The sequence below is a fragment of the Magnolia sinica genome, chromosome 9 (assembly GCF_029962835.1).
Source record: "Magnolia sinica isolate HGM2019 chromosome 9, MsV1, whole genome shotgun sequence".
NCBI classification, from domain to species: domain Eukaryota; kingdom Viridiplantae; phylum Streptophyta; class Magnoliopsida; order Magnoliales; family Magnoliaceae; genus Magnolia; species Magnolia sinica.
The window spans coordinates 56,939,326-56,953,566 of NC_080581.1; the positions used below are offsets into that span (position 1 = coordinate 56,939,326).

Genomic DNA, 14,241 nt, shown 5'->3' on the forward strand with positions numbered 1-14,241 from the left:
GGGAATGGTGACCTCTATATGAGCTCCCCCTTCTGTTGAGTGTGAATTATTATATATTCTCCCTTGTTATGCATTGATTTTATGGACATAGATGCACTTAATTGATCTAATTACACATGTTTTCCTTTGCGAGGTGATTTGGAAAACTAAGATGAAAAGGACTCTTAAAATAATGATTTAATGCTCAAAAAATAACCAAGTGAAGGATTGAATTTATGGAGGTTAGTATTGAAGAATTCAAGTGCCAAATATCCAAGGAAACCAAGTAAGAAAGGAAGAAAATTGAAGAGTTTAAGTGAAGAAATCTAGAACCGTAGAAAACGACCATTCGATGCCATCGATGAAATGTTTTATGCCATCGAAGCTAACTTCGATTCTATCGAGACATCGTTGATCTCATTAAGAAAATAAAAAATTTCCTAATTTAGTTGTTGGATACATTTACATGTTCTTCGATCCCATTGAAGGAGGCTTGATGCCATCAAGAAAATCTCCAAATTTGAAAGTTCATTGCTGGGTAGTTTCTTGTTTTCCTTTGATTTCATTGATAGACTTTGATGCCATCGAGGAAGCTACGATGGGAGTTTGATGCCATCGAAGTGACATCGAAGATGTGAAAAACTGCGTAAATTTAAGGTCAATTTGAAGACTGTGAGAAATAAGGCTATATAAAGGGATGTTTTAGACTCTTCTAAATAAGAATTAGGGTAGAAGGAGTAAAGCAAAGAGTTATGAATCTTAAAGGAGCCCTCTCTCTTCTCAATTCTTTAGGCTTTAGTCAATTTTTATATTTTTCTTTTGGAGTTTTAGTTCAATCCTATCTTTGATTAGATAATTTCTTAGCTAAAACTAAGACGTGAAGCTTGTAGTTTTTCTTAATTTTTAGTTTATTTTGATTCAAGTTATTTGGTTTCTATGTTAAATAATTCATTGATATTTGGTTTGAACGAAGAAATATTTCTATTTTATTTTGATCCATTGTCGACTCCAGGCACTTTGGATGCTTAGGAAGACTATGAATAGTTTCTTATATGATTTGTAAAATCCATTGATCTATCGTTGACTCCAGGCAAGATAGATGCTTTGAATTCCCCGCGATCAAATCACTGATGCTTTGCGAGGGAACCAATTCAATGAAAGTTCAAATCTGTTTTAAAGCTTATGAATGATGATTCAACTGCTTTATTTTTTGATTGGATAATATAGGACTTCGATTCCAGTTGTGTGATTGAATTGAATAAAGTAAATTAATATTAAGAAAGCTACGAGTGGTCCTTGGTGCTCTAGTGTTCTATTTTTGATAGTTTCTCTCACAATTACACTTTAAAATTAGATTTTAGTAGTTAGTTAATTCTATTTCTAGTTCTAAGGTATTTCAGAAATCGCACAATTGCAAGTCCCTATGGGTACGACCTTGGTCTCACCGAGTTATTACAACATTGCAGCCTTACACTTAGGGCTGTCATAACACCCCCATTGATAGATTGTTGGCCTTAGACTTGGTACCCTTATAGGTAACCTTGTGAGCCCCACGAACTCTAAAGAGTTACTGAGGATAACCCTGTACATAAATCTTACCAAGTTCACCACCCCAGTAGCTTCAATGGGTCCCTCTGATGGACCGCGTTGAGTGAATTCCCCAGGTTGCGGTGGTTCATCAAACTCACGAGAGTTAAAGAGACCAGCTAGCATAAGCCCTACTTGCTCCAACTACTTACGAGCCTAAATTGTGGTTGCTTTAACTAGTTACAAGCCTAAACTGTGGTTGCTCCTAATACTCAAGAGCCTAAATTGTGGATGGCACCTTAGGACTAATAATTGAACTCTAAGATAGTTTCACCCGCTAAGGAGAATACTACGTAGAGCATGCTAATAAGCAAGAATTAAGTTACCATCATGCCATGTCTCCAGCCATAAAAAATAGGCAATTGGGTTATGGATTAATAAAAGAAAAATCATTCACAGTTATATGATCATCATGTTATGTTTCAAGCTATAAAGAAATATGCAATTGAAGCATGGATTGATTAAAAAAAATCATCATTTATGATTATATGTTGAAGTATAGTTCACGCTAGTCATATTTAAAACTACTGTAAGACACTATCAAAATTCTGACATATATAAAAGTGTTGATACATAGCAATTAACAATATTACAATTATTCTGAAATTCCCAAAGCAAGCATGAAATTTTGCAGATATTGCTTGAACTGAACTTGGGCTGCAGCCTGTTGAGCTCAACCTTGATAAAAAGCTTGGCCTGATCTGGAGTACCAGTAAGCTCCTGTTCCAAACAAGCAACAACTCCTTTATCCTTCAAAAGTTTTGACTCTTTAAGTTCGGCTATAATAATGTTCTCGGCAATATCGGCCTTGGCCTTGCTCAGCTTTGGTTCTTCAATATGCTTTTGGGCCCAAAGATTGGAAATCTACTCATTAATTGTGGCCAAATTCTACTCAAAGATCTTCACCTAGTCTTAAACTGAATCACACTCCCTTCTGTATCTAGAAATGATGGCAAAATTCCTGGATATTTTGTCTTTCAGGAGCAACATCTCTTTTTGATGGTGAAGCATCTTTAGAGCAATGACTATGTTGCGAGCTAACTTCGACTATTGTAATGAAGCGCAGAACTGAATCAAAGAATTGTTAAGTGCTGAGACATTGATCTTGGTCAACTTTACAAAATTATCCAGAATTGCTAGAGTATCATCGAGGAAGGGCTATTGCTCAGGATCTTGAAACATACATGCTATGTTGGAAAGGGTATTCTTAATACGAATAAGTTTGTATGGGGAAACCTTCTTCAAAGAAAGAAGATGCGACACCATTGCCTTTGAATTAGAGCCCGTAGAACAACTTGAGGACAGAACGACTCCGATAAAATAAAGGGAATAATAGTATGAAAAGGATGACATAAGGGTGTTTTATTTGGAAAAGGAAACCACAGATTATGAAAACTTAAAGTTATACTTACTGTTGGAGTTGGGAATGGAGGAGCCGATGAAGTTGAGGCCCTTATATTAGCATGGATAGTTGATGATTCAGGTACTTCCATGGTAGGTGTTGTTTGTATCATATCTGGCTGAATCCTATTTTCATCTATTCAAGAATGAACATGTGTGATCTATACGGACACGTCTGCAACGGTCATAGAATTTCCTGTGAATATGTACGGTTGAATTTCAAAAAGAGAGCTACAAGGTATCAATTGCATTAAAAGCAATCGACTTGCATGTGACTGAGTCCAGATGGTTAAGCGATAAGTAGCCAACGGTTAAATCCACACGATCGGCGGACAGGTGTCTGAAAACCAAAAGGAGCAAGAACATGAGAAATTTCTAGAAACGAAACGAGGGTGGAACAGTTACAATAACCGTCAGAACGTGGGAAGCATCTAAAGCCAGGGAATAGTCCTATAAATAGAAGATCAAGCTAGCTTGAAAAGTCATCTCACACCAACCAAACAATCAACAAATCAAATTTATCTTTCAAGTTATTTCGTCAAATTTACGTTCCATAGTGTAATCATCTATTCCTGTATCAAGTAAATATCTTTCCTTAGTATAATCATTTACTTTCAGCATTCGTAATTTACATTCCCTAGCTTAATTCGTAGCATAAACACCATAGTTGATAATCATAGTTGTAGTCGAAACATCCTTCAGCGGTCGATAATGGTCAATTGTAAGTTTTTCTTTCTTATTCGACTCTATTTGCATTAAAAAAAAATCATTTCTTCTTACGGAAGGCAAGGAGTAACCCATCATCAGAGGATGAACCCCACCCTCTGACTATTGCTTGATTATTTTACACATTGAGCGAGTGGCTAAATAGGCGACCTATCTCCTCAGACCTCAGTCTAAATCCGTTAAACAAGCTCGATGACATAAAGCAGGATTCGGGTGAAAATTTGTGGGAAATTCGGCGAGCCTAAGGACAAGTTTAGCTAGCTGAAGTGTCGGTTCGCTAGCTCGAGATCTGGTTCGACCAGCCTAAGGTTACGTAAATTGTGCGTGAACCGCGTAAATTTGAGGTGGTTTCCAAATTATTCCAACTTGGTTCGAAAGTTGGAGTTCGTAATCTATAAATAGGAGTTCCTAGGATACTCCAAGTGCCATTCTAAGAGATTCTAAGGCTTCCTAAACTATTCCAAAGGATTTCTAAATAGTTCTAGGGTTTCAAAGGGTGTAGCAAGGGTGAGATTTGAAGATTGCTCAAATCGGGTAAGTCTTTTCTCTTTGTAATTTCTGATTTCACAGTGGATTTCTATTGCTTTGTGCCGTGGTTTTTTCCCAAAAGGATTTTCCACATTAAATTGTTGTGTTCTCTTTGTGTTTGCTTGGTGCTTTTAGATTGCAATCCTAGATTCATCTCTGTGTGATTTCGCCATTTATCTCAACAATATCAGGGGGCTGGGTTAGGGCCAAGCCAAGCTCTATCTAAGCCCAACCTGCACTGTTCAACATAGACCTGAGCCCGGCTAGGCCAAAATAGTCCAACCTTAGCCCAGCCTAGCCAGAGACAGAGAGAGAGAGAGAGAGAGAGAGAGAGAGAGAGAGAGAGAGAGATTGAAAATGGCGGACTCAAAATCTTAACCCTATCACTGTAAAATGCTTACAATTCATCCCACCATCAAATAGATGGACCCCACCATGTCTGGCCCTGGCCTTCAAAAGGCTGAAACTCTTCAATCTATTCATATTACTTGCACCATGGGAGAGTTTGTTTATCGGAAGGTGCCAGTTGATGAGATTGAAAAATATGACTATGGTATTGTTTTGCCACTGATTAAATACCGTTTATTTATTTATTTATTAAAGAGCACCAGAGCTTACATAAGCACATCAATCTTATTAAGGAGTTTGCTTGAATTATTAAGAGTATGTTTTCGAGAAAATCACGCGGGTTATATATCCACCCTTCATTCTTCGAGTTTTTGAGTCTTTGATGCATCGTGCCTTTTTTTTCTCTTCTTTTTTCCTTAAGGTCCTTCTTAGCCAAGTTCTTATATATGTTCTCTTCTAGAGAATATATAAAGAATTTCTAAGGCAACTTTCAACCTATTGGAGACATTCCTTAAGGCCATCTTCATCTTAGTCTAACGGTGTGAGATCCAGACTGCTCATGAGGTGGGTGTCATGCCCTAAAAGTCGGCACCCGAGTACCATGACTCTAGTCCCTAGAGTGTGAGGTATACATGCTAAATAATATTCCCATTCTATATTCATTAACAAATCTATTCCACATTAAAATAAATCTCCCAAAGCAATCATCAACTACTATAAAATGAAATTGTAGCTACACTGCTCGTCCCCGAGCTTGCTATGCACTGGAACACGCAACCCGAGCATCACAATCTCCAAAGCTCCAAATAAGAATACTACACAAACATCCACATATAAATCACGATTTTCTTCTGTTTGTTTCCGATCTGGGACAAAAGCACACATCACACTTTTCAATTTGAAATTTCCAAAAAGCATTCTGGTGGCAAAACAAATATCTTGAAATTTTCAAATATTTTGATTTTTTAAAAACAACAGATTTCAACAGATTTTATAGTGATAAAATTCCAAACATATCAACAATACATGAAAATCATTCCAAATATGGATAGTCTTTAAATAAGGTCAATTTTCTCAACAAGGCAAGTTTTCCAATTAAAGCAGATTTTCAAATAAAATAGATATTAAAGAATTAGTCCCAAAATAAAAAGTAAATGCGAATGTTAACATGATGAATATCAGTCATGATGTCAATGTAAACAATATATGAATGCAGTGTACAAGGGGTGCGCTATCACCCACATATACATGTCATTGGTAATACCAAGGCCCTTTTTTTTATATATAAAAATTACTAGTAGGCTATAACCCTTTGCCAATATAACACTTGTCCAACTTGTCGCCTTGTGCATTTCTCGTCATGCTCATCTACGTGGATTCACAGTGAGGGACGTGATTAGCTCGGTCAGGCAAAAACTACATATTGTTCCTAATGTAAGCGACACTTGCAAAATATACTCAAGCCAAGTAGGTCAGGAGGATTCAATTGGAGTTTAAGGTCTTTCAACCTAAGTTAAAAACCCCCACTCATTTTGCTTTTAAAGATTTCCAAACTAAGGGACTGTATGTCGCCTTACTTTTTACCGATATTCCAAAAATTAACCCATGATTAAGTTCTCCACCATAACTTTCTAAAAAAATACTTTCCAAAAATACATTTTTCCCATCACCAATAATTCCATAAATAAAGGATTCAATGCATAAACTTTCCATTAGGAACATTTCCAAAGCTTCCTTTCAAAATAACTTTCGATAATGCTTTTCATGCTTGTTTGCATTTTCTCAACATTGTATGCATGCACCTTACTCCATGTGAATGCAATTTCAAAGCCTTTACAATTATTTTTTTTCAAAAAATAAAAAATACAATGGCAAGAAGGGTATACGCTGTTGAAATTTTCTAAATTTTATAGAAATTCCGAAAATAAGATCAAATTTCATGGTGTATAATATCATGCACATAACTGTACGGTAATGGAATCCGGGTGCATTCTTATTAGCCAAAAGGATTTTTGATTTATTTTAGTTACCGATTTAAGATCAATATTCCTAATGTTGGTTTTGTTTGTTTGTCTGTTTGTTTGTTTGTTTGCTTCTTTTTTTTTTTTTTTTCTCATTTATTAAGGCAATGCAACATTACATGAAACAAAATTCAACAATACCCTACATTCCATTCTCCATACGTATAAACATTGATCAAATCATCAAACTTAATGCCTAAACGATGAACACATCTAGACATAAAAGCCTTCGCAAGGAAAATAATTCTACGGTATGATAAAGTAAAAGAAAAGAAAAAAAAACGAAAACATTAGCAAACCCTACATATTGATTAGACTGGCAATATTAAATATAAATTGATTTAAACATTCTCTAAGCGAAATAAAATAAAAACATTAGCAAACCCTACACATTGATTAGATTGGCAATATTAAATATAAAATGATTTAAACATTCTCTAAGTAAAGGATATTAATCCTTGTTCGCAGTATAATAATCTAGATATTAAAGTAATGATCTTGGTTATGGTTAGGAAATGAACAAATACATGGATATTATATTAATATCGAGAGAGAGTACAGTTCACGTGGTGCAGTGAAAAAACCTTTTTTAAAGAAAATTCTCTAATCCTTTCTATGGGTCCCACCTGATGCATGAGTGGTCCCTAGTGGAATCTAAAAACTCATAATTCTAATGCATGACGCATGTATTAGCTAATGCACCAATAAAATTGTGTTTGGGTGAGTTGATTGAGCATCATAACACACGAGCAAGATGGACGGTTGGATGAACCCAGAAATAGGGATAAAGATGACCTTAACATTCTAAGATGGGTCAAAGGATGATTGTGTGGTCGGTTCATCAAGTGGGTCACTACCTCAAGAGATCTAAGGTGGAAGTTGTGTGTGAATTGTGCATTTACGTATTTAAAATCCAGTGGAATTCCCTGAAGTTTCTCGATGGGCTGATGTTGCCAAAACGCATCCAAACATGATATAATCTAAAAAGTAAACTGGTAAAAAATGACAGAAAAAGAGAGGATCTAAGTGGTGGTCACAGTTCAATGATTAGGTGGGCCATTAAGAAAATATTGTATAAAACAAGATGGCTGGTTCACATCCTTGGATGGTCAAAAAAATGTGTGGGAACTAATAATTTTAAGATAAGATCACCATGGGGTGATCCAATAAGGACACAAATGGATAAGTAGATAAATCTTAGGCTAACTAGATAATTCTACGGTGGGTTTTGCAATTGGACAGGCATAGACTAATATATTTATAAATAAAGGTGACTTTAGTGTAAAAGGTTCTCATACATGAAAGTGTACGCACCGAATTTTTACACACACGAAACTTTAGTTAAGAAAAGTCAAAGCATTACACGTGTTGAAAGAAAAATGACTAAACTATCCTCAACTTCATATAAGGCTGTGAATTCCAGGCTGTTCATGAAGTGGGCCCCATGACACTACTTGGAATGGGGCACCTCTGTTTGGCATGCATGTGCAAATTTCCATTGCAAAAATAACTTTGCTTTGTTTCTTGTGGTGTGGCCCACTGAGATTTGGATCTGCTTTAATTTTTTTGGCCCATTTCTTAAAACGAACTGCTAAAACGAATGAAAGGATTGGATATACAACACATACATTGATGTTGGCCCCTGGAAGAATGATTCTGCAACCCTTTTTAGAGGTGCCTCTACATACATCCTTGTGAGGCTCACCTGATGAGTGATCAGCTGGATGGAACATACACTGTAGCGGGTCTACACAAAAACCTATGGTTGGGTTGGCCCACCTAAGGTTAGGATTTCTTAAATGGGGGCTCGGACCTCATTCACGGACTATATGTCGCACACACAACACATGGGAGGATGCAAGTTGCTTGTGCCCCAGCCAACTGGAAGTTCCTGATGTAGGAAGCTACATGGGGCGCGCTAAGATGGCTATGAGAAATCCACCCCGTCCATCAGTTCCTCCAGCTCATTTTAGCACATGATTTAAAATAATAAGGTAGATCCAAAACTTAAGTGTACTATACTTATGGGAAATAGTAGGGATGGAATCGCCTAGCTTTGAAACCTATATGGGTCTATGAAAGTTTTGGATCAGGCTAATATTTTTGTTCTCAATTCATCATAGTTAGAATGACCTCTTGAACGATGTGATGACATATAAACGTCATGGTAGGTCCTCGACCTGTTCCCGTGGTAGGCATTTCCATTCCCACTGCACCTTGTAGTCTAGTTCACTTGAGTTTTGGAGAATCTGATGAATGGGATGGATTTCTCAAGGACATCTCGCTGGACCACTCGCAACTTCAGATCTTAGTAACTTCTTGTGGGCGGGGGCATAGGCAATTCGCTTGTCTCAAGTCCAGTCAGTTGGACCACAACTCGGTCCCACCAAGGATAGACCATGCCGTAAAAACTATGGAGATTAGAAGATCCTAGCCAGTAATACATGGACCTTACCTTTCCACAATGCCAAGTTTAAGATTTTCACATGGCGATTTTTAGTACAATGACCATTAAGTAAGATGAGTGGTCTAGATTACTGAATCAGGGATTCTACTGGTCAGAATCAGAAACCCATATATTATATATTATGTGAAGACTACACAGAACTCATGGGTGGTAGGTATTCCGCCAACAGGTAGGCCACAAGTATCTTGAATGTGACCATTTTTTCAAAGTTTCCTACATGTGTGGACTAGTTAATGAGCGGGTGGTGTTCCAAGTATTCCACAGTGGGACCAAATTGACGAGTGGTCCGGATTATCCCCCCAAAATGGTTTACTTGGCCATCCTCAACCATAGTTTAAAAACTCGAGTTCATTTGACTCGACTGGATGCTGAGTATTTACTTTTAATAATAAAAATTAGAAGTACTCAATGAGGTGATAGATTTAAGTCAACAGGCCCACTTGAACTGCAGCCCGTTTAGATGACTTTGTTATAAATAAACAAGTTATGTACGCTAAGGCCCTGTTTGGTTGCCACTTAAAAATGATTTCATCTCATGTATTGGAGTTTTTGGTAATAAAATGAGATGAAATCATTTTCAAGTGGCAACCAAACAGGGCCTGGCTCTGTTTTCTTGATTTTGTTAGTGGTAAAGATATCGGTGAAAATGGTAATCATGTTCTTCCTGAATGAATACAGTCAAGTTTGGCTTTGGGTCCAACACCCCTCATTCCAACTGATTACGGATGTTTGCCTACCCACAGAGTACACCATTAAGTACAAGAGTCCTACATAAGGAACGTCGAACTAACAATCTATCTCTTGATGTCTTTTTCCTACATGCAGTGCGGTCAGTTGTATTAAATCCAACCACATGCCCTTCCCATTCATGGTTATGGATTAGAGACAACCTTCAGGGCCGGTGAAACGTTGAAGATATTTATAAACATTGGATATACTTCCATGAGATGTAAGTCCAGTTCTTAACCCATTGTCAACATTTTCAAAAACTTCATTCAGAATAAACTTCAAAGTGGCTTTACTTCATTATATTCCATGCATATTCAAATTTCATTCATTTAATATCTTTTTGTGTTATTGAATTGAAGAAAATGTTATCATAGATGTTATACTTTACGAAATCAAAATGGCATCAAAATTCCATGAGGTACAGAATGGCCTAAAAATCCAAGTCTCAAGTGATTTATTTATTTCTTAAAAAGCTAGTTGGTTGTTTGTTGAATTTTGAGTATTCAATTTCACCAATAAGGCATGGAGACTTTACATTGGAATTGTATGAGAGCTTTGCAGAAAGTTATGGAAAGACATCAACAACTACTCAATTACTTGTCAAAAAAAGAACACAAATTATTGGGTGTTTGGAAACCAAAAACTCATTATTTTGAATATTCACTTGATTATTTGATTTATTAGATCTCCAAGCTTGATGAACCTTGTTTCATTTTCTGTAATTCATGTATAATCATGAAAGAAAATGTACCTCTATATGGGATAAACGAAAAGGACTTCATGATAGTCGATATGGGTTCTTACCACCCATTGATACCTGGTATTCTTCGACTCAAAGTTACTCTAGATGGTGAAGATGTTCTTGATTGTGGACCAGTACAGATTTATAAACAGATAGGGCAGGAAAAAAAAAATTAATTGTGGAATACCATACAGTATGGAACACATTTAGCGGTTTGTGAAATGTCATCACAGGTGGGAATATAGCACCGCTGCAAATCAATAAGACTACTATAAGGTAAAATTTGTGCAATCTTGTGAATTAATGAATACCATTGCAAGTGCTCTATTCTCTAGTTAAATCAATAGATGAAATTTGGATAGAATATAGTCCCTCCACACACAATATAACTAAACCTAAAGCCTTAAGGGCCCATTTGGATGCACCATCAAATAGGGCGTTTGATGCCTAAAGGCATTTTGAGCCAAATCGCACTCACCATTGTGCATCTGAATGCACTCCCACAAACCCTGTCTCATCCTCCACTAGACAAAATAGGTACTAAAAAGCTAACTGTTTTTCTTCATCAACTAAGCAAGCATGAACCCCCCTTTTGTGGTAAGTTCAACCAAACAGCCTTAAAAATGCTCATCAAAAGGCTGATCTAGCTAGACATCACAACTGTCCTTGCTAAGAAGATCGTAACAAGATCAGTACAAAGCTTACCTGTTCTTGGTTAGGGGTGCATATGAGCTGGCCTCAGATGAGCCCACAAGCTAACAAGTATGGAGAGATTAAGAAGGATGTTTCCCATAGAATTCAAGCTGGGCATAAGAAATGAAGATGTGACTCTGGAGTATTACGTGATCATTGTTTCCCACTCAAACTGAAAGGGAAATTTTACGGGATAGCTATACGACTGACTATGCTTTATGAGACAGGACAGGATGTTGGGTAGTTAAGGAACAACATGTTCATACGATGTGTAGCTGAAGTGAGAATGTTGAGATGCAAGACGAGGAAGGATAGGATTAAGGCGACTGCATTATAGGAAACCTAGGAGTAGCACCAATAGGTAATGGGAAACTAGAGTAGGATGGTTTGGTTATGTGCAACAGACGGCAAAAGCCATGCTGGTCAGGAGTGATTCGGTACAAGTCAAAGGCTCTAAAAGGGCAGGGGAAGGCTCAAAAGGATGTGGATGGACGTAGTAATAAAGGAATAGATAACATATGATCTAATATGGCCTTTGCTAGAGTGGAATGGCGGAACACAGATTCATGTCGCCAGCCCCAATTAATTTGGATAAGGCATATATGATGACGACGATGATACTGAATTCAAGTGCACCCCACAGGTACCCCAGCAAAGCATTTGGTTGAATATATTGAGGTGCAGGTGCAGAAAACAAAACCCAAATGGGAAAAAAAAAACTGCAATGTTGTAGCATGGTTGCCAAACGGCCTAAATACAATTCACAGTTGACTTTCACTAGCAAAGTTGTCATATGCTCTTTCAACTTCAAATACTATTTAAAATAGTTCTGTTTCCAAACACTATCTTTATAACCAGAAAAGCGTTCCAAATTAATATAATGTATAAAGGAGAGAATGAAAATTCAAACTGAGCTCTTTCAGTCCAGTCACATTTAAGGAAATACTGATAATGTTTCGGGTATTTGGAATATGAAATGCTTAGGGAATCCAAATGTTGCTTTAGTTCTTACACAGCAGACGAATTATGGCATCGTCGACCCAAGGAAACGCATAATACTCTCACTTTTCAGTTTTCACAGGTGGGGCCAGCGGTTCGTAGATCCAGACTGTTGAAAGTTTATCACTCGCCCATCAAGTAGGTTCTTGGTTCCCAGTGCAGCCATGGATCCAGCAGAACAATGGTCTGGATCAATGAACAGTGGTCCCCCACTTGAACAAGCTGAAAACTCAAGTACACAGCGCATACATTCAGGTCTAGGATCTTAAGCATTTTCATGCATCCGGGTACTTCAAAGCCACAATCCACTTGGAGACTTTCAGCACAGTTATCACCGTCTTCCATGTCCGAAGAGCTTTATCCTTGACAGCTACAGACTGCACCGGCGCGTTGGAGAAGCTGCTTGTGGCATTCACATGGTCTGCTTGTGGTTCTTGCCAAGGCCACAAGGTGGAAGGCGACAAGGCGGCATACGCATCATTTTGCCACCAAGATTTTTCATTGATCAGAGAACTAGCATCGTTTCCCCATTCCGTGCTACCAAAATCTGGAAGTTCCAGCCTTGGTGAACCACGATGGAAGGAATAAGTGGACACATTCAGGGAACTACCAGGAATGTCCCCATTAACATAGGGGACGACTTCTCCCCAGCATTCCTTGACCATCTGCTCCATGTCCACCTGATACAATTTACCTATGTTACTTGTGCATGGGTACAGTGGGGTACATGAGTTGACCTGTGTTGGACTACTCGCTTGATCCCAAAATCTTAGCATACATTGGAAATTGTCTATATAATCTACTATATATATGATGAGAGTAGCTAGGGGCAAAAACATGTATGCAATTAGTTTTTGAACTTTCTGAAACAATGCATTATTAAAGGACATGGGATGAGTTTAAAAAAGAAGAAGAAGAAGAAGAAGAAGCGTATCTAAGTAATCACAAGGCGACACTTTCCCTGCTTTCTACAACCTATAAACAGCTTGACACTCAGGCAGGATATGATGGTTGATAACCAAGCACTGAGAAATTGTACATGTGGAATATAATCAATTCAAACTTATAAACCGTAATAAACGTGGACTCTTCTTTAGATGGTGATGGGGACATCAGACCCTTCAAAGTTTATCAAAGACGAAGGCAGCCGACGAATACATCTTTATAGCTCAATGATGGTTAATGGCACAACCAAGGATAATTTTGAAGACCTGGTTAATGGCACAACTAAGGATGATTTTGAAGACCTTATATGTGTCATTGTATTAATTGAAGGCCCCACATTAGGAGGACACGTGTAGGATGAATTAGAAGACTATTTGTTACGCATGATTTATTATTATTATTATTATTATTATTATTATTATTATTATTATTTTAGAAAGTTTTGTTTTGCGCGTTTTTTATTCTTTTGTTATAGGGGTAGTTTAGTCATTTTCTTTTAAATCCGAATTTTATAAATAGGGTACTTTCTACCTGAAACCTAATAATCTTTTTTTTTTTTTTTTTTAAATGAAAGCTTGGTGCCTCATTTCCCTCTCTCTGTGGTAAGTTCTTCTTTTCCCCTAATATCTTCTCTTCTTCTGAATTCTATTTCTAGCCCTCCAGCCTTCTTCTTTTCTTTCTATGCCTAGTGTGTGTGTGTGTGTGTGTGTGTGTGTGTATTGCTATTGACCCTAAAAATCTGAGAATTGATCCCAAGCCTCTCTCAAATTTTCTAGTCGTCCCTATTTTAGAAATCCTTTGATTTCCTGGCCTAGAGAAGTTGCATTGATTGTTGGATTGAAACTATGCAAGATTGGGAGGTCTCATCCCTCGCCGGATCCAATCCACGCATGATTTGAATATGGTACCGCATGATTGTGATGATGGTTTACAACCATTGCATGTTCCCTTTATTATTATCTTTACTATGATGTGGAATATGAATATTTCAATTGATTTTCTTAGTTTATTTCGCTGGATAATTTTTGTGCTCACACATGCATTCTAGTTTAGACCGTCTTGCATCAAATGGCTTT

The 14,241-nt window shown here is 37.3% G+C and overlaps 1 protein-coding gene across 1 annotated transcript in view; it reads right to left on the bottom strand.

The window, feature by feature from the left end:
- Window positions 1-12,495: 12,495 nt before the first annotated feature.
- The window catches only part of LOC131255003 (calmodulin-binding protein 60 D-like), a 65,177-nt gene continuing 63,431 nt past the window's right edge, over window positions 12,496-14,241 (bottom strand). Inside the window, exon 9 of the mRNA XM_058255704.1 lies at window positions 12,496-12,900. Coding sequence (XP_058111687.1) covers window positions 12,496-12,900 — 405 coding nt within the window. The remainder of the gene's footprint in view (window positions 12,901-14,241) is intronic.